This window comes from Rhinolophus sinicus, chromosome 17 (genome assembly GCF_057876585.1).
Source record: "Rhinolophus sinicus isolate RSI-liver-muscle chromosome 17, RSI-T2T, whole genome shotgun sequence".
In the NCBI taxonomy this organism is placed as follows: domain Eukaryota; kingdom Metazoa; phylum Chordata; class Mammalia; order Chiroptera; family Rhinolophidae; genus Rhinolophus; species Rhinolophus sinicus.
Window position 1 is genome coordinate 7,138,090 of NC_142517.1, and position 26,521 is coordinate 7,164,610.

A 26,521-nucleotide genomic window follows, 5' to 3' on the forward strand; every position below is an offset into this window, starting at 1 on the left:
GGGTGGGAATTGGGAGATTTTAAGTTGCCTGAACGCTGGTACCATGCTTTTTATTTTCATAATGCTCCTTCACCATCAGGTTAGGAGCTCTGCGTACAGTGGAAACCCATAGCTGACCCCTGGCCCAAGCAAAACAATTCAGCAAACGCAGTCAGGTTGCTCTCCTGCGTACTCAGTATTCTGGCACCTTCCAGGCTTCAACGCCCAGTTAAAATCTGATCTCAAGCGAGCTCCAAGGTCCTGTACGTCCCTCCATACCAAAATGCAGACCTTTCATGGATAGGTGGGGCTGTTTTAATTTTCACTGGGCAGTAAAACCTGAACTAAATGCATGAAGTTCCTGATCTTAAAATTCAGTCAGGTGAAGAAGGAAGTGGGGCAGCCTTTCTGGGGTCCCCCCAAACCCACTCATCTATTTGAATTCCTGCAAACACTGAAAACAGGGCCTAAGGCTGCTCTGCTCCCTGGTGTTGCTTTCCAGTAGTTACTACTAATACGTAGGGAAAGTGACCCATGTGCCTTCCTGAGTTTAGTAAAGACTTTATACCATGTTTCCCCGAAAAATAGACCTAACCGGAAGATAAACCCTAGCATGATTTTTCAAGATGACGTCTCCTGAACATAAGCCCTAATGCTTCTTTTGGAGCAAAACTTAATGTAAGACCCTCTTCTTTTCGGGGAAACACGGTAGTTGGGATCTCAGCACAACCATATTTCTAAGTGTTTTGGTTGCATCACTAAGTTAAGGGACTTGCCCAAGAATGATTAGTGATACAAGTTGGGACCTGGAAAGAGTCTGATTTCTATTCCAGGGTCGTTTCCACAGCGGCTTCCCAGCCTGACAGCCACTTGAATAGGCTCTTTTGAATCTTTTTATTGCTTGTCATTACTTTCCAAATACTCAGATTCAAAGTTTATATCCTGTGGATAATGAGGAAGATTCGTGTTCAAGTTTTCAGAAACACTCGTAAAGACGCTGTTTCTCAGTGTCTCTCAGTGCCCCCGGTTTACAGGCTGGTGTCTCTCTCCCGCAGGTGTACTTGGAACTACCTCCCAGCTCTTCAGTAGTGCAAACTCAAGAGGATTTTAATCTGCTGAAGTCCAGCAATAGTGGAAGGTACGAAGTCCTTAAGGAGATCCTGACCGCCCTCGGCCTAAGCTGTGACGTCAAACAAGTTCCTGCCTTAACGCCTCTTCACTTGCTGTGGGCGACGGAGGTGAGTGCGTGCTGTCCAGCTGCCCTTCCTCAGAACGGCCCTTTTTCTCCACTCGGCCATGGCAGTGGGTTTCGACTTTGATTTTCTATTTCTCGTTTGACCTCAGGACGATCTTAAAGATGCCCAAGTATAACGGACATTTTTGGTGTTTGTGTGAAAGACAGGGGAATGAAGACTACTAATGTTTAGAAGGTGTTATGTCTTAAGGTTCGGGTCCTTCCCACTTTTGGGGGAAAAAGGTCACTGTTTTATGTGTCAGGAGTGTATTTGCTTTTGGGATGAAAACCCTTTGTTTTGATTTGGGCCTTTCTCTGCAAACCTTTGGAAGGGAAAATCCCGTTTTGTTTCATTTGTGCTCACGTCTGCCATCTTGTGGCGAAGCGGGCTCTGGATTTCAGTTGATACATTTTAGTTGTGTCTAACGGGGATAATGCCTATTGAGGTGGGGGTGTATGTGGGAATTTTCCTGGCCTTGTGTTTGCGTTTGATGCCTCTGGTTGATACCTGGTTTGGGCAGTTTTCCAGATTCTCCAAGTGTGTCTTCTTGCTAATCCCTTTGCTTTGCCAAGCTGTCAATTTCTTATTAATTGTGGCAAATTATTTTGTGGGCCTGTTTCTGTTCTCTCCTAAATAGGGAAATTGGTGAGTTGAGGGACATAACTGTGCAGATTCAGCAGATGCCTAATAGCCCAGGTGACTCGAAACACCAAACTTACCTGTTTTCCCTTGAAAAGAACACAGCACACCTCCTACGCCATCATTTCAGAAGAGGAGGAACTCGGCTTGGGTCTGCTCCGTCTCTCAGCACACTGAGTGTGCGGGCGGAGCAGAGTAGAGCTGTGAGCTCCGAGTGAGCTGTGCTCATGTGGAAGAGACAGATACGAAATCTGGAGCATGCAGGGTTAGGAGATTTTATAGCATATGGGAGGACTAGATGAGAGACGTGACAGTTCTGTGTGAATTGTATTATTTAGAAGATAGTCCGACTATTCATAATAACATTAGATCGTTGGGAGGTTGAGTAAGTTACAAGCAGCTAAGGTTTCTCACAAGTGCCTGGTGCTATAAGAGATGTTTTTAATTTTAAAAATTAACAATAAAGCGATAGATGCTTTTTTTGTTGTTCATCTAAGAAACATTCTTTTATTGCGTTCTCATTACACAGTGTTTAGCCAGCTGGCATTCTTCTTAATGGGTGCTCTTTAGCATTAATGGTTTGACTTTTGTTTGCACCTTCGTCTCAGGAAATCAAAGCTCCACGTCATTTATCTGTTTATGTGTTCAGTTAATACAAGAAAAAGCATCACCTTTGTCTGGTGACTTACAAAAAAGTAGCAAAATAAAGCTTGTCCTCAGAGCTTCAACTCTCATTGATGACCCCCCAACAGGCCTCCCTGTGGAGGGATGGAGCAGAGCCACCTGGGTAGGGGCTGCTGGTCCCCAGGGGAGACGTGTGTAACTGTCACTCTCACAGACCTTCTCTCTCCCTCCTTCCTGCGTGGGGAGGGCCGAGGCTGGACATGGGAGGAGGTGCCTGTCTGCTCCAAGGTCAGAGAACGAGATAGACCCATGCTTGCCCTTGACCGAGCCCTTGACCTTTCCTGTAGTTCTGACCATGCTGGTCTTGGGACTTGCCCCTTCTGACTCTTGCACATAACAGTGGAGAAGAAAGGATCACCTCAGGTATTCTCTGTGAGCAGAAGTTTGGAACTCAAGGCTTTTCCTGTCTTCTTTAAGGTGGGTAACCTGCGATACCTAACGCTTTGTGTCGGGTATCTCTTTATATTAAAATACACAGAGGAAGCTTCATATTATTGTTTTTCTGTTTTCTAAAACTGCCTGGGGGGAAGTGGGGGATTCATTTCCCCCTATTGATTGGTAACCGCTAATCACAAACCATGAGAATGAAATGCTGGAACAAATTAAAGCAGATATTTGTTCTGTATACACATACACAAATATTCCACACAGACTCCAAGCCAACCAAAGCCCTCATTACGTATTAACTTTGGAAAAAAGAGTAATTTTCAGCAATGTTCATTTCTCTTTTTGGGTCCTCCATTTGGTCTGGCTGGTCCTGGATAGCTCTACTGTGGGCTACTTTCTCCTCCAAGTGCTGCTCCCTGAATTCTGTTCCACTTTGGGAGCCCAAGGAACCGAGTGAGTGTAGGACCGTTGTGTATACCCTCATTTCTTAGTGCTCAGTAACTCCTCTCGGAGCACTTGTGTCTGCCGTTGGAGGAAAGGTAAGAATTTAGGAATTTAGGGTTTGTTGTCCTGGAATAAAGTTCTCTAAAGGATTCTCATGAGAATGAGTGTGAAGGTAGCTGCTTACCCACTGTGACAGTCTTTCTGGGGGCAGCTGGGTGATTCTTCCTATTCTTCTGATGCCAAAGAAGAGACATGTTAGAACATCTTCTTGTCATTAATGCCGGTGACTCAATAATTATAGATATAGATGATGGATGGGGACTGGAATGCTTTCTATTTGCTTTTTTCTTTCCTGCTGCCTTCTCATTGGTCCCCATGGAATTAAGTTACATGGAGAGGACCTTGGCATCCTGGGATCCTGTGATGTGATAGATCCATGGCCCATCCGTATTCGTCACCTGCCTTGCAGATGCCCGCGCTGGCTCTCTGCTTCCAAAAAACACTCTGTGCTGTTGGGGATCAAAGATCTCTCACCACAGGGTGTCGCTGCTGAGCTAGGCTGCCTGGTGAACGCCGCCCTGGAACTGTGAAGTAGTTCAGACATTTAATTTTTTTCTCTCGACATCAATTTCACGTAGTATAATTTAGTAGTTTTCCGTGATACTGGTGGCACTTTGTTTTGGTTCTGTAGAGATTATTTCAGTGTCACAGTTAATAATATTCATCTTTCATTAAACATTTACTTGTACTAGGTACTATTACAGGATGGAATATGAAAGAACAAAATATACATACTGGTTATCTAAATAGTTTTACGGCTTACCAGCTGTGTTTATACAGTTTGGTGCCTAGACACTCGCTCTTTATAGCCTGTAGCACAGAAGATTTATGAGGTACCGATGTGCTTCCATATTACTGTGATATGAATGAAAAAGAATAGCATGGCGATCCAAGTTGAAAACACACCCAAAGTACAGTCGAGCCTTAGCGGTTGCTAGGGGTGGCTCTGAGACCCAGACACCACAGCCGCACGTGGTTTCCGCTGTAAAATCCAGTCACGTATGACATCATGGCATCACCGCATGTGACCTGAAGAGGAAGCAGGGCTCTGCCTGGGTGCAGGTCTGGTAGGCCAGCAGGACTTCCTCCCTGAGCTGGGTCTTCCTGTTTCATAGACCCTCCCAGGGGCAGGAGGGACATTCGGGCTCCTGGGAGGGGCTACGTCAAAGTGAACCAATAAAACACACGAGCACCTATATCCTAGAAAAAAGCCTGGAAGGATGTACAGTATATGTAGACATAGGGCTTGTTTTTGGGTGGTGGGCTAAAGGGTGGTTTTTAATAAGCTTTTAACGCTTTCTTTGTATTTTCCAAATTTTCTATAATGTACATGTATCATTGTTACAACAAGGAAAACCAGTTATTAAAAATTAAAAACGCAAGTTACTCTGTGTCAGTAGACTTGGAAGGCGTTCCATAAATGGGCAAACCTTGAATAAGAGGCAAGGAGTCTCCTCTAGATATTGATGTTTTATTTACTGCTCGACATCTATATTAATCATTTAAAAAGCATTGGTATTGATAGTAAGTGATGTGATGCTGTCACATTAACACGCGTGCATCTTGGGGCCTCAGCTGTCCCTCGGCGCCCGTGGATGGAAGGTTCTACTGGCTCCTCATTGGGGTGCTCCACCCCTGCTTGGATGTAGCAGTTTCTGGACAGAACCCCTTGGACTGTTGTTTCTCACAGAGGACCACATGTGCGCTGCCATCACACGGTGAGTCCTTTCAAGCAGAGAACTTCCTTCCAGGAGCTACATGCTGGACCATCCGGTTCTGTGGAGCGAGGTTCCGGGCGGCCCCTACCCCGACCTCCTGCCACGGGTGGTGATGGGAAGTTAGCAGGAAGACAGGTCCCCTGTGGACATGAGTGTGTTTGTGAGTGGCCCTGATTTTACAGAAAAAAACGGTACTTTGTCTTGCAGAACCTGAAGTCCAGTTGAGAGACTCACCCTCTGATGTCCTTTTCTGGGCTGCGTTTCCGTCTTGATCTCTGCCGGGGAGATGGCAGCGGGGTTGGTGGACAGGCCAGGATGGGAACCTGAACGCAGGACACCCTCAGCCTCCCGCTCCCCCAGAGCCGGGTCCCTTTCCATCCCCCAGAGCAGCTGCAGGAGGAGGGGGGGCCTGCACCACCACTTTGGGGAGCTTGGCATGGCCCCTTAACCTGGGGTGTCCCTGCTTCGGTCCGGTCTGTGGAGCTCGGGGTTCTTTCAGAAACTCCAAAGTAGGGGTTCTCTGGGGCATTCCTTGCGTCTGGTGGCTAAACGTGGAGGCGACCCGAGAGAGAAGCAGGCAGGATGTTGCTAGCTGTACTGCTAGAGGGTATGTGGTTCCTTTGCCGGGGGGGGGGGGGGGGTGTCAAGGTGTAACTGTAACAAGAAGTGACAACTGGGTTTGTTATGAAAGCAACTGGTCCCAAATCACCCTGCTGTGTGCGCGTAACTGTGGTCGTGTGGGAGCTGTGGGGTGGATCATATATGCTTAAAAACAAAAACTAGTATCCCATTGCGTTCTGATTCAACCCCAAATTATTTGCCATGAAACCTTTTGCTGTACCTCCCCCCCAAAAAAACAACAACCCACAAGGTATTGTCGATAACGCTGGCTTTGATACTTGGAAAGGTGTCAGCAAATTCCTGTACAGGCTCATCCACCCAGGCAGTTACTTATCTGATGTTGGTTGCTTTATGAAGAAACAGCCTAAATCATCCCATATGGTTTTTATTCCTCCTTCTTTTACTGACCACTTCATTTAGCAAACATCGCACGCCAACTAAGTGTGAGACCTCGCTGCGGAAGTTTCTAGAAAACAAGAGATAATGTCTCATTTCATGGCATGCTTTATAGTTAACCAAGTGCCTTCACGTGTGTCATGATCTCATCTGGTCCCACAGTAGCCCTGAGCGGAGGGGGTGGGGCAGGGGAGGGCTCCTCACCCCTCAGAAGAGCAGCCTGGGTTGTGGAGTTAATTAGAATTCTCCAATTAAAAAAAATATTTGCTTTTCATTTTTTTAGCTTAGTATTTGGTATGGAATGCTCCCCCCACCCCTTAATCCTGGTTCTGAAGCTTGACTATACAGTGAGGGAAACTTCTAGTGTTACTCTGAAATACAGCTTAAAAACCAACTTTTAGAGATCCAAATTAGAGAGAAAGTTAGAATTCCAGGTGCGCCCTGAATAGCGTTTGACATGTGGCTGACGTGGTGTCCTGGCGGCTGTGTTACAACACGGCACCAGCCAAGGAGCAGCTGGCAGATGAAAGCAAACATTGAAAAGCTTTTATAGCTATGAATGTTTTTAGGGGTCTTTCATATACCTCTCTCTCTCCTTTCTTTCTTCCTTCGCCCTTCACCTAAACTGGAAATTTTTTGTTTGTTTTAACTGACTTCTTGTTATCAGCCTTAATACCTGTGGCAAAGGTGACATGATGGGTTTTGACATCGAAATGCAAAACAATTGACACTCGGGGTGTTTTCCTTAGCTGCCTTTATTTTGTTTTTTGGGGGAGAGGCTTTTCAGCTACTGTGCATACTGTATTCTTCTTTGACTCTTGTTTCCACAAGATTGTTTCAAAGCAGCTCCTTTACAGTTAATGCCTCCGGGCTAAAATCAAGGCAGAGACTAATAATATGTGGTGGGAAATAGCAGCACATCTTGGTTGTTTTCCGCTTTTGACTGGAGGTGTTACAGTTTGGGTTTTCTCTGCTTTTGACTGGAGGAGTTAGAGTTTGGGTTTTCTCGCTGGCCGTCTGGGGCAGAGTAAGTGGGTCTCTGGTGATAAGCACATCATTCCCAGCGGTTTCTTTCTGGGGGTAGCAGCTATCTAGGCAGGGCGGTTTTATATCCTCAGACTATTTATATCCACCGCTTTGCAGTCACAGATTTGTGCATGGGAAACAGGCTCTTTTGGAATGAAAAATCCTTCAAGACCAAATGTTTTCTGTCTTCTACACCAGCTCTCTAATAGCTGCCATGTGTGAGCGGGTATGGATTCTGTATGGCGTTAGCTCCTGGGGAAGTTGATTGAAGCTGTCTGGGAAGTCTTGCAGTTTCTGAAGAGCAGATTTTTGTCTCCCAAGTCAAAAAAAGACACCCCAAGGAATAAGGTCACACCGGTACCAGGTCCGAGGGCCTGATCGAAGGGCCTGCACCTTGTGGTCAGGTGCACAGCCGAGGGCCGGGGTTGCGCTGGGCATGGCGGCCAGCTGCCCGAGATAACAGCCGAATCCCTGCATGGTGCTTCTCCCGATGCTGCAGCTGCCGTGTCGGTTCAGGAATGCCGGGGTCTGAGACCTGAACACTGTTCAATCAGGGTCGTCCTTCAGTTTTCGGGGATGTGAAGTATCGTTGGGGGAGAGGCCACATTGTCTTTCCATTCATGCTAATAATTTGGGAACGCTGCTCCGAGAATTGGGCCCTCCTGAAAAAATGTTTACCGTGTTTCGGGGTTTCAAGACTGACAGGCAATTTGTGGCCCCGCCTGGTGTGTAATGCCTGTTTCCCTGGCCTGGGCAGGTACCAGACTGGTGGTGTGGCCATGCCCGGTCTCAGCGGTGGGCTGGGTCAGTCCAGATGGAGGTTTCTGTGGCTTCCTCGTGCAAGCAGGCCAGCATGGCAGCAGGAAAACTCAGCCCAGGTCAGTCCGTCTGTCTGTCCATCATTCTGTTTCTCTTGGAGACAGGAAGACAAGGTGAATCACTTTCTGAGTTTTATTCTTGTTTCGGGCCCCCCATAGCTGCCTCTCAGCAGGTGCATCTTTCCAGAAGCTGCTGTGCCGACTGGCCACACACAGCCTTCCAGGTACTGTACATTTCTAGTCGCTTCTACACCAACCCACTGCTTGTGTTGGAGTTTTCTTTCTGAAATTTTCCTTAGGCCTCAGTTTAATAGTGTGATCAGTGGAAGAGACATTGGAGTTACGGGCTGTAATTTTGGTTCTTGGAGATGCTCTTCCTCAGGAAAAATTCTAGAGGTCAAACCCTATTTGATCAATTGAGGAACATGGATTTAAATGAAAACAGCTTAGTCTTTAGAACATTGGTTTTAATGGATATATTTTAGTGGTATTTGAGTCTTTACAATTTTAACATGTGAATTAAAAATATATACATTCACATGTTTGTTTTAACTAACCCTTCAAGAAAACACTGTAGGATTGCTGAAATAGAACCTTCCTCTGGGGAGAGGGCTTTTTCCCATTTGCCGCCGAGGATGAGGCAGACTCAGGGTATAATATCTAGAGATTTCTGTTACAAAAGGAAACCCACTCTCCCACCAACACATGCAAATGGACAACGTAATTTTGTTATATGGGTGGAAGATCTGTGTGTCTCCTGTGTCTGTCGGTCCAAGTGTGGGGAGATAGGGGTTATGGGTGAAGAGATAAATTACGTTAGCACCCACACCCCAAGATTTAAATTCAAGATTTAAATTCAAATTCTAAATAGAATCCTGTGACGCTGAACTGGCAGGGACTATCACCAGTCAGCGGGATTGCCAGATTTGAAATGGACGCAGCACCGAACTATTTGTCAGTCTCTCAAACCACATGTCTTTCCCGAGCCCTGAACTGTAAAAACATTTAGTTTACACCTACTTGCCTCCTGCAGGCAAAGTAAAAGTTTGAAAAATTAAAATTAAAAGTGAATATTCTCCTTAGAAAACTTGTACAGCTTTGATTCTCAGCGCCATAGGAAAGCATTTGACTAGTTGTTTTCTTGTCTTTGAGCAAAGCTGGATCCTACATACAGCAGTTATTACAATGATTGAATGATACAACCACTAATCCTCCTTTCCTGTTTTCAATGTCAGTAAATACGGAAATATGTCTTTTAAAAGAAAACATTAAACTGTGGTTTCCTAAATTGAAAAAATGATGGTTCATTTTGGGGGTGGGGGGTGGGAGTGGGAAACATCCAGACACTTTCATCTTTCAGCCTAGAGTTGCCAGGGCTATTACTCGAGTTTTGCTTTAAATAGTCAGCTTCGCTATACATGACGATTTATGTTTCTATTTGACTGTTTAGTCCATAAAATGCTTTAAAGGTCCAAGGTCTGTAATTTTGAAGCATTCTCTTCTTTGTGTGTATTTTCCTTCCGTGATGGTGGGATTAGGTGTGGACTCAGGTTGGCCAAATGGGCTCGTCACAGAAGATGGCTTTTTAAAGGACAGCCCGCTGTTACTGAATTCTCATTACCAAACCATCTCTATTCTCGTGGGGGAAGGTAGATGAGATGACCCTTCACATCTTTTCCAGCCTCTGCAGTATTTATGCTGGTCCCAGAAAAGCAATTAGATGAAAAAAACAAAAAAATCCAACAATTTTTTTTTAAAACTTTTTAAATAGTTCCTTTAGATTCTTTTTTTTGGTAAGAATTTCTGATTATAAACATTTTCATTTTTATGCTGGAACCGTTTGAAATCATTAGTTCCTTTTCCCAGTTAATTTAAGCACAATGAAGAAAGTTTTACTTTCTGCTTTATTTTATTTCAGGCTCTTTCGCAAATAAATTTTCCTGTTAAGAATTATCAGTGCAATACATAGCAGACTCAAAGTTACAAACAAGTTGCGATTTCAAAGTTTGTATGTTACATTGGCTGTTTTAAAAACACGGCGCCCCTTATTTATGTCAGTAGGCTTTTCCCACCAGCTCACGTATGTTTTCATGCTCCGTAATGCAGTTCACCCACGGCATACATACACTGTGCGGTACAGTTTCTGACAGATTCGGGCTTGCGGATCACACATGCAGTGGGAAATCACGGAACATCTCTTGCTACTTCTCCAGAGTGGGACTCAGAATCTAACACCTATATTTCACACATTGCTCGCAAACAGTCGTGTTGGACACCTGGCAATACTGTAGTATATGTGCCCTCATGGAGAATTAATGAATTTGCATTGGTAGGTTAATACTTTTCTTATATTTAAGAAAACGTTTTTTATTCATTCATAGTAACTGTTGAACTGTACGCACAAGTGAAAGAAAATGTTTCGTAGGAAATTTCAAATATACAAAAGATAGAAACAGAATGATATCATGAACCCCTATGTACTCGTCGCCCTGCTTCATAGTTTTCCATTCTGGCCTTATTTCAACTATTCCTACCCACTCCTCTTTTCTGTATTATTTTGAAGCAAATCTCAGATCAGATCTTCCATCTGTAAATATTTTAGTATGTGTCTCTAAAAGATAAGAGTGCTGTTTAAAAACATAACCCAAATACCACCGTCACACCTAAAAGAAAACAATTCCCTCACACAGTCTCTCACTCAGTCAGAGTTCCAGTTTCTAATCAGGCGTATTTAAAGATGGGCTGTATCATCCGTGCGTTGTGTGTACGTGTCCGTTCCTTTATAAAAGTGCAAGAAGGAAGCATTGTAACTTTTGGGGGGAAGTGATTTGGAAAGTTGATTTCTGTGCCTCCTTTGAAATGCCATATTTTTGCTCCCGATATTTGGCTATTCTGAAAATAGCAACAAATAACCATTTGTAAGAACATGTAAAACACACCCTGCATGTTGAAGTTTTGTCCTGACTCTCGCCCATGTAAAGCCAAACCTGAGTTCCTCGCCCTCCCTTCTCCACACGCACAGCCCTGGGTTTCTGTAGCAGAGGCGGGATTGATTTTTGCTCCATATATGCTTTCGGTTCGGGTTGATGTTTAGCCTTTGACCCAGCCACTTTCTTACAATAAACAGTTTGTTGATGAGAGCAGCTGCCCAGCAGATTGTTTCCAGATTGTTCTCGTGGCTGAGGACAGAGTGCACCTTAATGAAGAAGTTGGCTTGAAGCTGCGGCTTCTCCTTGTGGTTGTCTGCCTTTGAAACCAACTGTCGGCCTCTGAACATTCTTCTATTTATATCCCGTGAAATGGCGTGAACCTGTGGCACTAGAAATCAGGCCTCACAGTCTTCACTGTTTTATTTTATTCTCTGAGTGAATGATAGCAGCATTTTCTAGAAGTGCCTGCCATATGGTGCAGTCTTGACTGTTTGATTTTGTTCTCTGAATAAGTGATAGCAGCATTTTCTAGAAGTTTCTGCCATATTCCTTATATAACAGTGGGCATTCCCAGCATTTGGTATGTGTCTGGTGGAGCTGTGTAAAGAAGTCGACAAAACACGCTTTATTTTGTGTAGGAATCCGGGCTCCTTGAATATTTAAAGGTTTTGTACACAATTAAGGAACAAAGCACTTTCAAACTAAGGTAAGTATTATCTGCTTTGTATTATAATCTTGCCCTTTTAAAATAAATTTTATTTTTTTGAAAGACAGTACTGCTTTTTTTTTAAATGCAAAAGGCAAGTACCCTAATGACTCGGTATTTATGTGATTCAAAGGTGCATCGTAGTTTGGATTTTTGCTGCTTCCCAGTCACCCCCGAGCTGTTACCTAGAATGGCCTGTCTGCTTGCAGCAACCTTCATTAAGTCAAGGTCAGAACTTTCAGCATCAGAGCCAACACTTTTTACTAAACTGGCCACCAGGGGCTGCTGTCAGAATGGTGAGGCTGAGCTCACCTCCCCAGAGGCAAGTTTACTTTTTCTACAACCAGTAAATTTTGTTAAGCTACCAATCCTGGTTTCAAACCCCAGGTCTCACTCCACAGCTCCAGTCACCAAGCATGCTCATGGCTCTATTCCTTGCAGCCAGGTATTACGTAGAACCTGGAGACAATTCAAGACCTAAGATTAAGACTTGTGTGTTTTTCATTCAGTGCCAATAAGCTGTTATTAATACACTGATTCCACACATACTGAAAAGCTTCATGAAACGCACTGGGGTTTGTGCTTGGGGAAAGTACTTCCTGCGTTTGGACTGTTCAGCATCCGGGCCTCTGGAGGAAGGGGCCTTGGTGATCCAATTCGGGGTTTTTAGGGCGGTGTTCTTGCCTGCAGTGGCCTTAGCAACCCTGTCCGAATGCAGACAACACAAAGGGTCATGCTGAACTGAGATGTGAAACGCTAAAAGGTGTTCTGGGTGGTTTTGTTTTTTGATATATATACAGAGGGTGCCAAAAAATGTACACACATATTAAGAAAGGAAAACTGTATTAATTGTAATATTCAATATATACCGATAACAAAAGATGAATACAAGTCATGTTTGACTTCTGCAATTACAAGAGGTGCTCAAAGTGGTTGCCATCAGCGTCCAGACACTTCTGATTACGGCAAACTACTGCTTGAGCAATGTTGATCAAAGTGTCCATGTGTATACATTTTTTTGGCACCCCCGGTATATATTTTTTTATTACAAAAACTGTGTCTTTGATGATTCCAGGATTAACAGCAGGACAAAAACCTACAGCGAATGTCAGAGCTGGCAGGGGACTTAGAGTTTCTGGAGCAAATCCCTTCATTTCCTCCCAACTTTTTATTTAAAAAAAAATTAAAATCTTAGAAAGGGTAAAAGAATAATACACAAATCCTACGTAACCTACACCTGGATTCACCCCTGGTTAACATTTTGTCGCATTTTTATAAAGCGGGTTTGGTTGTTTTAAAAGATGCATATGTTATTGCCTTTATGTAAAACACAAAGCATAGAACTTTCCGTAAGTTCTTTATGAGAGCATGAGCCTTCGGCAGTTTTGCTCCTATGAGTTGGCGGGAGAGTGGTGGTCGTTTCCATGTGGCCCTGGGCTTGTTTATTTGAAGTCAAACCAGTAGAGACTGGTTTGTAATGGTTCTGGATGGCTGGTCATCACCCTCCCGGGGTGTGGGGGCATCCGGTCTTCCCATCGGCCAGCACGTATACAATTCTGACAGTATAATATATTTTAGAAGTCCTTAAACTATAGAACACAACACATCTTTGAACCATATGCTATGAGGACAACTAGTTGATCTTTTATCCCCAACAAAGGGTTTCTACCCCGATTGACGAAAATCGCACCGATGCTCACGTCACGAGTTACAGGATTTACAATTTTTCTTTCAGCTTTCTAACCCACGTCTTGTGACTTGGAACCCTAGATCTGATTGCTCTCTTCCTTAAGAATGTTTTTTTTTTTTGTAGACTGTAAGTAGTGTACACATGCTGTTGTATTATTTATGTATCTGTCTGCCCCATTCAACTGTAATTCAAGATCACTGGAAGGCCAGGACCATATGTTGTTAATCTTTGTATCACTTTTCCAGTGTTTTGCCCATAGTAGGCATTTAGTGAGGGCATTTCTGTTTGGACACTTACAAAGCGTTTTGGCTTTTCCCATTAATGTGTTGTGAAACGCTTCCTCCGCTCCTGTGTCTGAGAGACGTGAGGGGCCTCGGGGGACAGGCCGCACTCAGTGGCCCACCCAGTTCGCACTGGCTGCCGGTCCGGCTCACTCACTCACCCTTTATTCAGGTACAATGGGGATTTGGTCAACAACCATGTTAAACAGTTGAAAAGAATCAGCTGTTGATGTGCCTGCGGAAAACTGACAAGATGGAGTGTCAGGAGAAAGTGGGAAGGGTTTTATCTTTTAGTAACGTGCTTTGCAGTTTGGAAACTCTACCCATGGCCTGCTGGTCAGTCAGCTGCTCCCATAAGCACACAGTCCTTTCTGTACTTTCTGAAACACGGGCCTCTCAGACCCTCTCCTTGGAATGCTTGATGTAGGTCTGCCCTCTTTTTGCACTTATGATGGGGCCCTACGCTCCTCCCCGGCTCCCCACCAATGTGGGGTTCCCTGGTAGTCTCAGAATTGTCCAGAGTGTCATGGTGGCTGCCCGTTGAACAAATGAAGCTTTGCTGAAATAACTGGACTAGATAGAAAGCTCTCGGCTTTCTCCGAATCCTCTTCAAACTGGCTACTCCTTTCTTTTCAGGTAACATGTATACTTTAATATTGGAACCCTAGAGGTGGTGTTCTTGTGGTTTTAACCAAGAATTAAACATTTGGGGCTAAACATTGAATCTTGAAGCTGACTTCTGAATGTTAAATAAGAGAAAGAGAGGATGTTCCCGTTTTCTCGTTTTAGAACTGAAGCCACCAAGGCCCAGAGCAGGCAGCACCTCCCAGCTGGTAGGTAGCAGAGCTGGTGACCTGAGTCTGAGCTGGGATCTCCTGTCCCCCACACAGCTCCCCAGAGGGGCAAGGCCAGGCTAACAGATGAGGGGCAAATAGTTTAGGACGGTGGGGCCTTGTGACGTCCTCAAAATCTGTGCCGGCCTGGCGCTCCAGGCCTGCTGCCCGCTCAGCAGGGTGGCGGTGTGGACACGTCTGTGTGTGTGCACGTGTCAGCCGGACGGGACGCGCCACCCCAGGGCGAGCCCCCTGGTGTCCCGCTCGCAGCCGGGGCTCACAACGCAGAGCCTTTTTGGCTTCCCACGCCACGTCAGGAGCCTGTTTGTGTTGGCCTGGGACAAATGGCGGGCGTTTTACACAGGCAGCCTTAATGAAGGCCCTGGAGACTTCTACGGATGTTGAACCCAAACCCCCAAGCCCCGTCGGTGGAAGTTAGCGCCTCTCCTGGAGAAGCCATGGTGGAGCCCCGACCCGTAAAGCCTCCCTTTCTTTTAGTGCCGTCCATGGCTTTCTTTTGGTCTCCACACTTGCAGAATAGATTTCACCTCTAAAATGAGCCCATTTGGCCCAGCGGAGGTGTGATGCCTATAAAACCAGCCTTGTTAGAAATGACTTATTCATTACCTCTGTTTTATGGGTCCACCCAGCCTTTTGTGCTCTTTCGCTAGTTGGCAGGTAACAAAAAATGCAGTAAATCCATGGCCTTTCAGAGCCTCAGCCTGAGCGATACCTTTACATAATAAAAGGAATACAGTTTAACAGACGTTTATTGAGTGCCTACTCTGTCCCAGGCATGGGGACCTACAAATGACTGTGACGAGCTCAGCTTGTGAGGAGCTCCTGTTCATCAGAGTTACATACCATCTGCTGTAAATCCTTCGGAGCTGCAGTGGTCACCACTGAAGGACCAGGATGTGAGGTCCCCTGGTGCTTCAGGGCTGGCCTGCGAGAGGCAGCCACCTCAGTGAGCCCCCTCCGCCAGCTGCCAGCAGCCTGGGGCTCTCTCCCAGCAGGTGTGCTGGCCGCTGTCCAGGTTACCCGTCCCCTTGTTCTCTGCCCCTTCCTGGGCTCTGGTTGTTCTCTGCCACAAGGTTGCACTGGCAGGAAGTGAGAAAGGAGGACCGATTTTCTCTTTGCTCTGCCCTCTGGGCTTACGCCCCTGTGGGTGTCTCTGTTGTCTTGCACCTTGAGGCCTCTCGCTGGCCCGGGTGCTTCCCCATCTCTGCTTTTTGACTCTCCTAATTCTGCCCGTAACTCCCTTAAGTAACCCTTCCGTTGAATCTTGTTGAATATGCCATCTTTCTGGCTGACACCAGAGAGTGGCGAGTGGAAACTCACCTAAGTGATGCAACTTTGTGTCTCTGTGAAAATGTCCCCTTACAGGCTTGCCTAAGTAGACACAAATATTTGGTTAATGATAGACCCAAGCTTCAAATTTAAGTGTCTCTTACCAGACGCTTTACTCCCTCCCCTGCCTGTGCCCCTTCTCCCTCCCACCCCTGCCTGCACCCCTTCTCCCTCTCACCCTCCCAGCTCCAAGCCACACATCTATTTTATCACTATTTCAGAGTTGCATAGTATATTGAGTTTGTATTTTTATTTGTGATGCCTCTGGTGTTTTGATGACAGTAAACCGACATTTGCTACATTGCTTCCTTCTGGGTTAGGTCTTCCTGCCGAGGACTGTGGGATAGGAATGAGAGCGAGGATTTGGCAGCTGGACAGATTGGGTTTCGTGGGTTCCAGTCCCAGCTCCGACTTCCTGGGTGGTGTGGGCACCATCGTGCCTTTGGAGGCCCTCTTTCCTCCAGGTGGATGGTGTTCTAGGGCAGACGTGTTCTCGCTGAGTGAGGGTTGGGCTCCGGGGCTGGAAGCACCCAGCACAGCTCCCCACGTGGAGTGGGTGTGCAGCACATAGCAGTTTTCATACCACAGACCTGGTCTACTGTCTGATGAAAGCGAACTTAATGTCACTTAGCAAGAGTCATTGCCAATCCCTCCTCCATCTCAGTGGAAAGTCACTCGGAGAAAGACTTGTTCTGAGAAGTCACGTGAGTGGCCTCTCTTGGTGATTTGCAGGTTAGGCAAGGAGGAACCCTGAGGAAAGCATAGTAAGACCCCTGGGGGTGCTACACGGGCTGCCCCTCCATTGCCTCTGTGTATGTAGGGTGATTCGATGAGGGTCAGTGGACTGATTGCAAGAGGACAGGGAGCTTCTGGGAGAAAGGGGTTCAGACCTTGACCCCTTCTCTCTCTCTTTTAAAAAAATTGTGGTAAAATACATGTAACAAAGTTTGCTATTTTAATCTTTTTTAAGTGTACAATTCAATGGTGTTAATTTCATTCACAATCATGTGTGAATTATCTATTTCCAAAACTTTAATTTCCATTCATAGAGACACTGTACACAATAATCAATAACTCCCCATTTTTCTCTGTTTTTCTCTTCCCCCAGCCCCTGGAAACCTCTGTTCTACTTTCTGTTTCTTTGAATAAGCCTATTGCAGAGACCTCATATAAGTGGAATCAGACAGTATGTGTCTTTTGGTGTCTGGCCTGTTGCACTTAGCATGATGTGTTCGAGGTCCATTCATATGGTAGCATTTATCAGAACGTTATTCCTTTTTATGGTTGAAGAATTAGTCCTGCAGATATACCATATGTTGTTTATCCATTCACCTGTCCACACCTGGGCTGTTTCTACCTTTCGGCTGTTGTGAGCGATGATGCTATGAACGTGAGTGTGCGTGGATCTGCTCGAGTCCCTGCTTTCAGTTCTTTTGGGTACATTCCTGGGAATTGCTGGGTCCTGTGTTCATTCTCTGTTTAACTTCTTGAGGAATTGCCAAATTGGACCCCTGCTTTTTGGAGAGGCACTAGAGTCCCTCCGATGAGTTAAGCTAGACTGAACTGGGAAGAAATATCATCAAGGGCCCCACGGGAGGTCGGGGTGGTTGGTGCCAGACTTGCTATCAGGGCCCAGATGAGTGGCGTCCGCCCTGGATGCCCAGGGGCGGAAGAGGTGGTGGCACACAAGAGTCCAGCTGGAGAGTGTGTCCCCAAGTAATGAGGGCCGTGCTCCTGGGCCCCAGCCAGTTACTGCCATGTGGGAAGGAGTTTTCATTTCTCCAAAAGCAGCAAGAAATTTGATGTGAAATGTCCTAATTTTTAAGTGTTACAACTAATTCCGAATAGGTAGGCCAATTAAAACATGTCCCTGGGTTCATTTTGGCCCATGGGTATCCGTTGGTGATGGTTGACCCGTCGGGATGGACTGGTTTTAGCAGTGTGTCCCTGAGGCTAGAAGCCCACCGGGTCCATTCGCGCTTGGGTGACAGTGCTTGGGGTGGGTGGGAAGCAGGAATGCGGGGGCCATGGGTGCCCAGGCTGGGATGCAGTGCGGTCAAAGGGGGAATCGGACTGGTCAGACTGCAGTGGGCCAGCGGGGCTGCGACAGAAGCATCGGCCCGTGCAGGGGACAGTCAGACGAGGAGGCGCACATTCCAAATCCTGCCTGGTGCTGTGCTCTGCTCTGTCCTGACGCTTGGACTAAAAGCATCAGGGCACCTGAGCGATCCCCACCTTAGAAGAGGTCAGTCCTGCCCTTTCGGGAGCATCATCTTTTGATTATAAAGATCAGTGAGGCTGTGTGTCCTTATCACATGTGTGAAGACACTGAGTTAACGTGAAATGGGCTGTGACTATTCCGTTTGTAAAATATCTGTCGTGAGAAGGGGGTTGTTTCATGCCACGAGAGTAGAAGAGTGTCTACTCCTGTTTCCTTGAGACTGTCTAACTGAGAATGAGACACCCATAAAAACAGCTTGTATTCCATGTCTCTGTGGATTCATTTTCTGATTTATACACTTGTGGTTGCCTAGCAACTTACAATGTTATGACTGAAGCACAACTAATCTGATTATTTACAATGAGGCAAATGTGTCTCTGAGATAGAAAAACTTTATAGGATAAGATCAGTTGTTTGGTGTTTCTTGGGAAGAGGAGGACCAAAACACACATCAGAGATGGTAAATACATAGTTTGACTCCAACGCTGGATCAGAGCTATGGCTATATGGTACCTAGTGTTGAATCTTGTGACATGGACTTATCTAGGAGATGAGATGAGTGACGGGGTGGAATGGCCCTCATGTGACTGGACAGCCTGCTGGACGTCTCTGATCTTACTTGTGCCCCCTGTCGCATATGTTACAATATGTTAGCTAACCCTAGAGCAGCCACGTCTGTGTATTTGCACCAAATGTAAACTTAAGCATTCATTTCTTCAGGAGTTGGGATACAGGTGTTCTTTTGGACCTAAGTGAACAGAGTGTCATGGAGTTTAGTTATTGTTCAGTGTTGCACGAGCTTCTTGCTATTTGCATGTCTTAAAAAAAATCAACATTAGGTATGATTTATATTTGGTGTAGAGTTTGATAAACATATATGCCCCCAAGTAGCTACCATTAAAATCAGGACAGAGAACATTTCTAATATCTCACAAGACTCCCTTCTTCTCTTTCTCTGTCAGTCCTTGCCCACTCTCCCACCCCAAGCCCAGCCTCAGGCAATTACTGACCTGCGTTCTCCTATTATCCATTAGATTGGTCTTTTCTGGACTTGCATCTAAATTGAATCATACAGTATATACTCTTCTGTGTCTTCTTTTTGTTTTAATCAGTATTGTGTTTTTGAGATTCATCCATGTTGTTGCATATACTGTGTTTCCCCGAAAATAAGACCTAGCTGGACAATCAGCTCTAATGTGTCTTTTGGAGCAAAAATTAATATAAGACCTGGTCTTATTTTACTATAAGACCCTGTATTATATAATATAATATAATATAATATAATATAATATAATATAATATAATATAATATAATATAATATAAAAAGATACATTAGATACATTAGAGCTAATTGGCTGGGTCTTATTTTCGGGGAAACACAGTATGAGTCATTCATTCCTTTTTATTCCTGAATCCTGTCCCATTGTGTGGACATGCCATACATATTTATCCACTCACCTGTTAGTGGACATTTGGGCGGTTTGCTTTTGTTTTTTGGCTATTATGAGTAAAGTTGCTATGACCATTCATGTACAAATCTTTGTGTGGACGTGTGTTTTTATTTTGCTCGAATAAATATCTAGGAATAGAATTTCTGGATCATATGGCAAGTGTATGTTTAATTTGATAAGAAACTGCCAGTTTTCCAAAATTATTGTACCATTTTTATATCCCCACCAAGAGTTCTAGTTACGTCACATTATTTGCCAACACTAGATATTGTCAGAAATCAAAATTTTAGCAGGCGTGTAGTGGTATCTCATCATCATTTTAATTTGTGTTTCCCTGGTGACAAATGACGCTGAGTATTTTCTGATGTTTTCATTTGGGTAGTGTCTGTTCAAACCTTTTCAAACAGACAGTTGAATTGTTTGTTTTCTTATAATTCTGTTTTAAGAATTCTTTTTATATTCTGGATACAAGTCCTTTGTTAGATATGAGTGTGCTGAGAGCAGTTTCTCTCACTCTATTGTTTATCTTTTCATTTTTCTTAACATTATCTCTTGAAGAGTAGCAGTTCTTAAGTTTTTTTTGAGGTTCAGTTTATCATTTTTTTCTTTTATGGTTCATACTCTTTTTATTCTAACTGAGAAAAGCTTTATTCCAAGGTCAGAAAGTTTTTCTCCAACATTTTATTTTTGAAGTTTCATAGTTTTACATTTAGGTCTATGATTCATTTCAAGTTATTTTTTATATACTTTCAAAGTAAGGGTGAAGGGTTGTTTTTTGTTGTGTTTTTTTTTGCATATGAACGTGCAATTGTTTCAGCACTATGTATTGAAAAGATGATCCTCTTTGCAAGTGAATTACCTTGGCACTTTTGTTGAAAATCAGTGGGACATATATGTGTGGGCCTATTTGTGGGCATTATTCTATTTCAGTAATCTATTCGTGTGTACGCCAGTACCATACTGTCGATTATTGCAGTTTTATAATAAGTCTTGAAATCAGGTAATGTAAGTCTTCCAACTTTTTTCTTCCCAAAATTGTTTTGGTCATTCTAGGTCTTTTCTATTACTGTATGAGTTTTAGAATCAGCTTATCAATTTCTACCAAAAAAAAAAAAAAAAAAAAAAAAGCCTGCTAGGATTTTGATTGGGATTGCATTGACTCCCAATTTGGAGAAGAATTGACATCTTGACAGTATTTGGTCTTCTGATCCATGAACATGGTATATCTCTTCAATTATTTAGGGCTTCTTTAATTTTTAATTCAGTAGTGTTTTGTAGTTTTCAGTGTACATGTTTTGTTTAATTTATTCCTAAGTGTTTCAGATCTATTAAAATGGTATTTTCAAATAATTCAGACTCCAAATATTCATGGGTGGTATATAGAAATACACCAATTTTTGTGTATATAGAAATACACCCAATTTTTGTATATTGACCTTGTAGTTTGCAGCCTTGCAAAACTCACTTACTAGTCCTGGTACTTTTTTAGTAGATTCCTTGGGGTTTTCATGTTGTGTGCAACATGTCCCAATAAGAAACAAAGGGACAGTCACCTTTCTTGAGAATGACTAGTGTTTCCCTAGTGCTGTGGCTAAGTCAGAAAGGCTATGTGACTATAAAACACTCAGTTTTTGGTTCCACCTAAATTGTACTTAATTAGCCTGAAATCTTAGAGAAAGGTAAATACTAAATTCTTGAAGTTCAAATGTTAAAAAAACAACATTAATTAGAAGGTTTTTATGAATTTCATTGGGGTGGAATTTGATAGCAGTTGATTTGTTTTCAGGAAGACTGATTTGACTTCAAAGATTTCAGATTTCTTTTTGATGCTTATGTATCCATATCAAGACCATCTCTTATTGTTGGCATTTTGGGGGGCTTTACCTCTTGATATGCATACATACATATACATATGTTACTTGTGGAGTTTTCTTGGTAAAGAATTTGACATGCATTTATATGGTGAATGCTTATTAATCATGCACTATTTGCCAGACCTGGCAGCTGGTGCCATGGGTACAGTTGGGAACAAGACAGGAACATGCATTCGCTGACTGCATGGGGCTTGCATTGTAGCAAGATAGTGGGGCCATTGGATAAATGGTTAAACACATTACAGAATTACAATTTGATAAGTGCTATAAAGTCATTAAGAGTTTATGAAAGAGAGTTCAACCCAGACTGGGACAGGCTGTGGGTCAGAGAAGTCTGCCCTAAAGAAGTGACATTTCAGCTATGTTCTGGTAGTTGGGTTCAAAGACTTAGGTAGATTTGGGGCGGGGGGTTGGGTAATACTCCTTATGGCAGCCCCATTTGCCTTGATAGATGTAATGCAAACTTTTTTCTTCAAGAGCATTTCTACACTCCCTTAGTGGTCATTAGTAGAGTTAACCCAAGAATCATGACTTGTTCCTTTTCCCTACATGTGACATCAGCTACTGGTGTGGCTCTTAAGTCATTGTTGTACCTTGAGTGCATTTGAGAGGACGTATCAGGCAGATTTGCATCAAACAGGTAGGAATTCTGCTATTGCTTGCAAACATAATTTTATTCTCTTGTCCAGGGGTAATGGAGGTGGGAGAGCCTAAATACTTCCCCTGTGTACTCAGTTTTACTTGATGGCTTAAAGTTGCATTTGACTATAGTGAATATAAATAGTTAGGGAAATTATGTATAGTATATGGGTATATTTCTTAAGAGATTCCAGGTCTTATCTTTTTTTTTTTTTTTTTAATTGGGGAAGGGGAACAGGACTTTATTGAGGAACAGTGTGTACTTCCACGATTTTTTTTTTTCTCCCAAGTCAAGTTGTTGTCCTTTCAATCTTAGTTATGGAGGGCGCAGCTCAGCTCCAGGTCCAGTTGCCGTTGCTAGTTGCAGGGGTCGCAGCCCACCATCCCTTGTGGGAGTCGAACCGGCAACCTCGTGGATGAGAGGACACGCTCCAACCAACTGAGCCATTGGGGAGCTCAGCAGCAGCTCAGCTCAAGGTGCCGTGTTCAATTTTAGTTGCAGGGGGCGCTGCCCACCATCCCTTCTGGGAGTCAAGGAATCGAACCGGCAACCTTGTGGTTGAGAGCCTGTGCTCCAACCAACTGAGCCATCCGGGAGGCAGCTCAGCTCAAGGTGCTGTGTTCAATCTTAGTTGCAGGGGGCGGAGCCCACCATCCCTTGCGGGACTCGAGGAATTGAACCAGCAACCTTGTGGTTGAGAGCCCACTGGCCCATGTAGGAATTGAACCAGCAGCCTTTGGAGTTAGGAGCATGGAGCTCTAACCGCCTGAGCCACCGGGCTGGCCCCTCCAGGTCTTATCTTATATCTTTCAGTTTCTGTTTGTTCTGAGTAACTTTTTGGCTTTGAGTAAGTCTTGAAAGATGTATAAGAAAAAAAAGAAAACGTGTGCCTTGCTTTCGTCAATTTTAATTTATTTTGCATATTTGTGCATCGCTAAGTATTGTTTTCTAAAACAAATAATTGGGAGTATCACTTTAGTAATTAATAGACATAGCAGAGATAATGTAATTCCTTGAGAATCTGGCTCCCAACTTTTATGCCAGTAAGGATGGGTGATTAACTTTGGCGAGTCGGGTTGACCCTCTTCGCCGAAGGGAAGTGTATATGTGAATTTTTTGAGTGAATTCTCTTAGCACTTGTCGTACTCTTGTAGTTGGGTGTATGTATGTTGGTGTTTCCTCCTCTCTTCCCACTGTGGCACTCTTTCTGAGACACAGGAAATGCTCCATACATATTTCTTAGATGAATGACTTGCGCATGGCCCGTTGGATAATTCACTCCAGAGGAGAGTCCCTGCTTTATTCGGGTTTGGAATTCCCACCGAGTGCTAGCTGTGTCCTTTTGGCTTCATCCTGGTTTTCACTGGCTTTGAATGGGGGATTCATTTACATTGCCTACCCCTGCTGAATAACCACTTAACTCTCTGCTTGCGTTAATGAAAACTGCAGTTGAGAAGCTTCTTGTGACATCCAGCTGTCCTGGGAAATGTGATGAAAGGAATTCATATCTGTTACCTCTATGCCTGGAGGGTGTTGACCAAAGTTTAAGGAGCAGAGGTGGTTATAACTAACGGCCAGATTTGAGGTTTGGGGGTGTCATTGTCAATTCAGACTGCTACAACAGACTAGCACAGACCGGGGCAGCTTATGAACAACAGACACTTACTTCTCACACTTCTGGAGCCTGGAAGTCCGCAATCAGGAAGCCAGCATCGTTGGTTCTGGTGAGGGTCCTCTACTGGGGAATAGATGGCCGTCTTTCTGTTGTGTCCTCGGCAAGAGGGCAAGGGAGCGTTCTGGGTGGCTTTGTGAAGGCACCAGGCTCCTTCACGAGGGCCCCACCCTCATGATCTAATCCGCTCCCAAAGGCCCCAACTCCAAATGCCATCACCTTGGGGATTAGGATTTCAACATATGAATTTGTGGAGGGGGGGCAGCAACACTCAGCCCATTACCTTTGTGTGTTACTTACTAATTCTGTGTTCTTAACCTCTAGGAGAGCGCATAGCCAAGAAATAACCATGAACAGGGACTATTCCATTGAAAATTCATCTTAGTTTTTTGTGCAAAGATGGAAAGTTAGCACGTGTGCAGGATACAGCATAGCTTGTGGTAGCTCATGTCAGTTTGACCTCCTCCGATGTCTTTTCTGGTGGCTGTTCAGGCAGGATCACCTCCTGTTGTGCACTCCTCAAGTGGCACTTGTCTCCTCCCTCTGGCCTTGTCCCACCCTGTTTTGTCAGAGGTGCTGCCCTCACTCTTCTCCCCACCGGGCTGGGCTCTTAGGCCAGGACCGTCCCTTTATTTCTGTCTCCGTCAGTGCCTCGTGTGGAGTGGGTCAGTCACATCGCTGCTTTATTTACACACCTCTGCCTTCTCCAGACCCATGCTGCAGAGCTGCGTCGCTGAGCGTGGCTGCACAAAAACACAAAACTGTGCCAACTGCTTATCTAACTTCAGAATCTCTAAGCTTAGGTGGAGCCTGAATGCTTCCTGGTCCTCATACTATTTTCCCTGCTTCCTTCATTTTCTCACTTTCCCTTCCCAAACCTCCAACACCTCCTTCCTCCTTTTTCGTTCTTAGCTAACAATCTTGCTTCCTGTCTATTGAGAAAATAGAAGGAATCAGAAGATGATGTCATCAGCCCCCAGCACCAGGACTCCCCCGGCCACGTGGCCTTGGAGCAGGGTGGTGGCCGCGTAGGTCAGTGCCCAGGGCTGTCCTAGAGGGCTGTGCGGCCAGCAAGGGGCAAGAGAGAGCTGTGACCCAGTGGGGAAGCAGCGCGGGGTGTCCCAGAGGGCACGGGAGCCCTGGCCATCCCGATGGTGGAGCAGCGCGGGGTGTCCCAGAGGGCACGGGAGCCCTGGCCATCCCGGTCGGGGAGCAGCGCGGGGTGTCCCAGAGGGCATAGGAGCCCTGGCCATCCCGGTCGGGGAGCAGCGCGGGGTGTCCCAGAGGGCACGGGAGCCCTGGCCATCCTGATGGTGGAGCAGCGCGGGGTGTCCCAGAGGGCACGGGAGCCCTGGCCATCCCGGTGGGGGAGCAGCGCGGCTCCCTCGGCCGATGGCTCTGCTTGAGCGTAGGTCCCACCCTCACCTGTTCTCCTCTTGTTTTTTTCTCGATAGGACCATTCATATAACAGAAAGACATGTTGTTATTTCACCAAACCAAACCAGACCAGACCAAACTGTTTTGGCTCCATTTCTCCCTCTAGCACACTGCCCATTCTTTTTTTCTCTTTAGAGGCAACTCCTTAACAGCGTTTTGTCCTTGGGTCTGCACGTTCTCTCCATCCACCATTCCCGTCAAGCCTCTTTTGACTGCCCGGTCGTCACCTTCCTGCCTTCTCGTGCCCGCAGGACTGCACGGCACGTGACTCCTAGGTCACTTCCCCACTTTACACACCTACACATGCACGATTTCCTTTCTGCCTTCTCAGTCTCCTTTGCAGACTCTTCCTCATCTGCCTGACACCTAAGCATTGATCCCTGTTGTGGGATGAATTGTGTCCCCCAGAAAGATACGTTGAAGTCCTAAGCCCCGGAACCTGTGAATGTGGCTTTATTTGGAAATTGGGTCTTTGCAGATGATCAAGTTAGCATGAGGTCATTAGGGTGGGCCCCGATCCAGTGTGACTGGTGTCCTAAGCAGAGGACAAAAGACGTAGATACACGGAGGGAAGAAGGCTGTGTGACGATGGTGGCCAAGAGATGCCGGCAACACCAGAAGCTGGGTGAGAGGCTTAGAGCACCATAAAAGTGCGTGTGGCCCTGATGGCACCGTGACCCCTGACCTCTGGCCTCCAGAACTGGGAGAATACGGTTGTGTTGTTCTAAGCCACATAGTTTGTAGCATTTGGCTGTGGCAGCCCCAGAAAACCAACACCACCTTTCCCTTCATCATCTGTCACTCCCTCCTCGCTCTCAGCCTGTCTCCTGGCTTCAGATGATCACCTGTCATCTGGTGATCCCCAAATTCATATCTGTACATGGACGTGACCCCTGCACTCCCGACGTCCGCTACCCCTCGTTGCTCTTCCTCTCCAAACCTGCTCCTCCCTCGGTATTTCCAGCAGCAGCCCCAACCTTCAGGTGCTTAGGCCACAAATCTCGGGGTTGTTTGTGGTTCCTCCCCTCCTCTGACACCCCTGGTATGATCTGTCAGCACATCTTACAGCGTCTGCTTCCGGGTACATATGCAGAACCCCATCCCTTCTCACCGGGCCCGCTGTCACGTGGTACAGGCCCTGTCGCCTGCCTCCCGGGCAATTTATGTGTCTTCATAAGTGGTCTCAGCTTCCACTTGTTTGCTCCCTCCGTCTGCTCTCCACCCGGCCCTCAGTGTGGAGTGACCCTGCTGTCATGGACTTAGGTCCCCTCACTCTGCTCCCGGAAACCCTCCAGGGCTCCGTCCTGTCCTGGTGTGAAAGCCCCAGTTCTCACTGTGGCCCTGGGGGCTCTGCTGGTGTGAGCATCGCTCCCCCCCCCCAGCAATTGCTCGTCCTCCCCTGCTCGCTCTACGTCCCTGGCTCTATGT

General features: G+C 45.4%; 1 protein-coding gene across 7 annotated transcripts in view; it reads left to right on the forward strand.

Annotated features, from left to right (window-relative positions):
- Positions 1 to 26,521, forward strand: part of HLCS (holocarboxylase synthetase) — a 194,909-nt gene that overhangs the window by 35,436 nt on the left and 132,952 nt on the right. For all 7 annotated transcript variants that reach the window (XM_019730302.3, XM_019730301.3, XM_074325502.2 and 4 more), the window contains exon 5: positions 1,035 to 1,217. In XM_019730302.3, the coding sequence (XP_019585861.3) occupies positions 1,035 to 1,217 (183 nt within the window). The remainder of the gene's footprint in view (positions 1 to 1,034; positions 1,218 to 26,521) is intronic.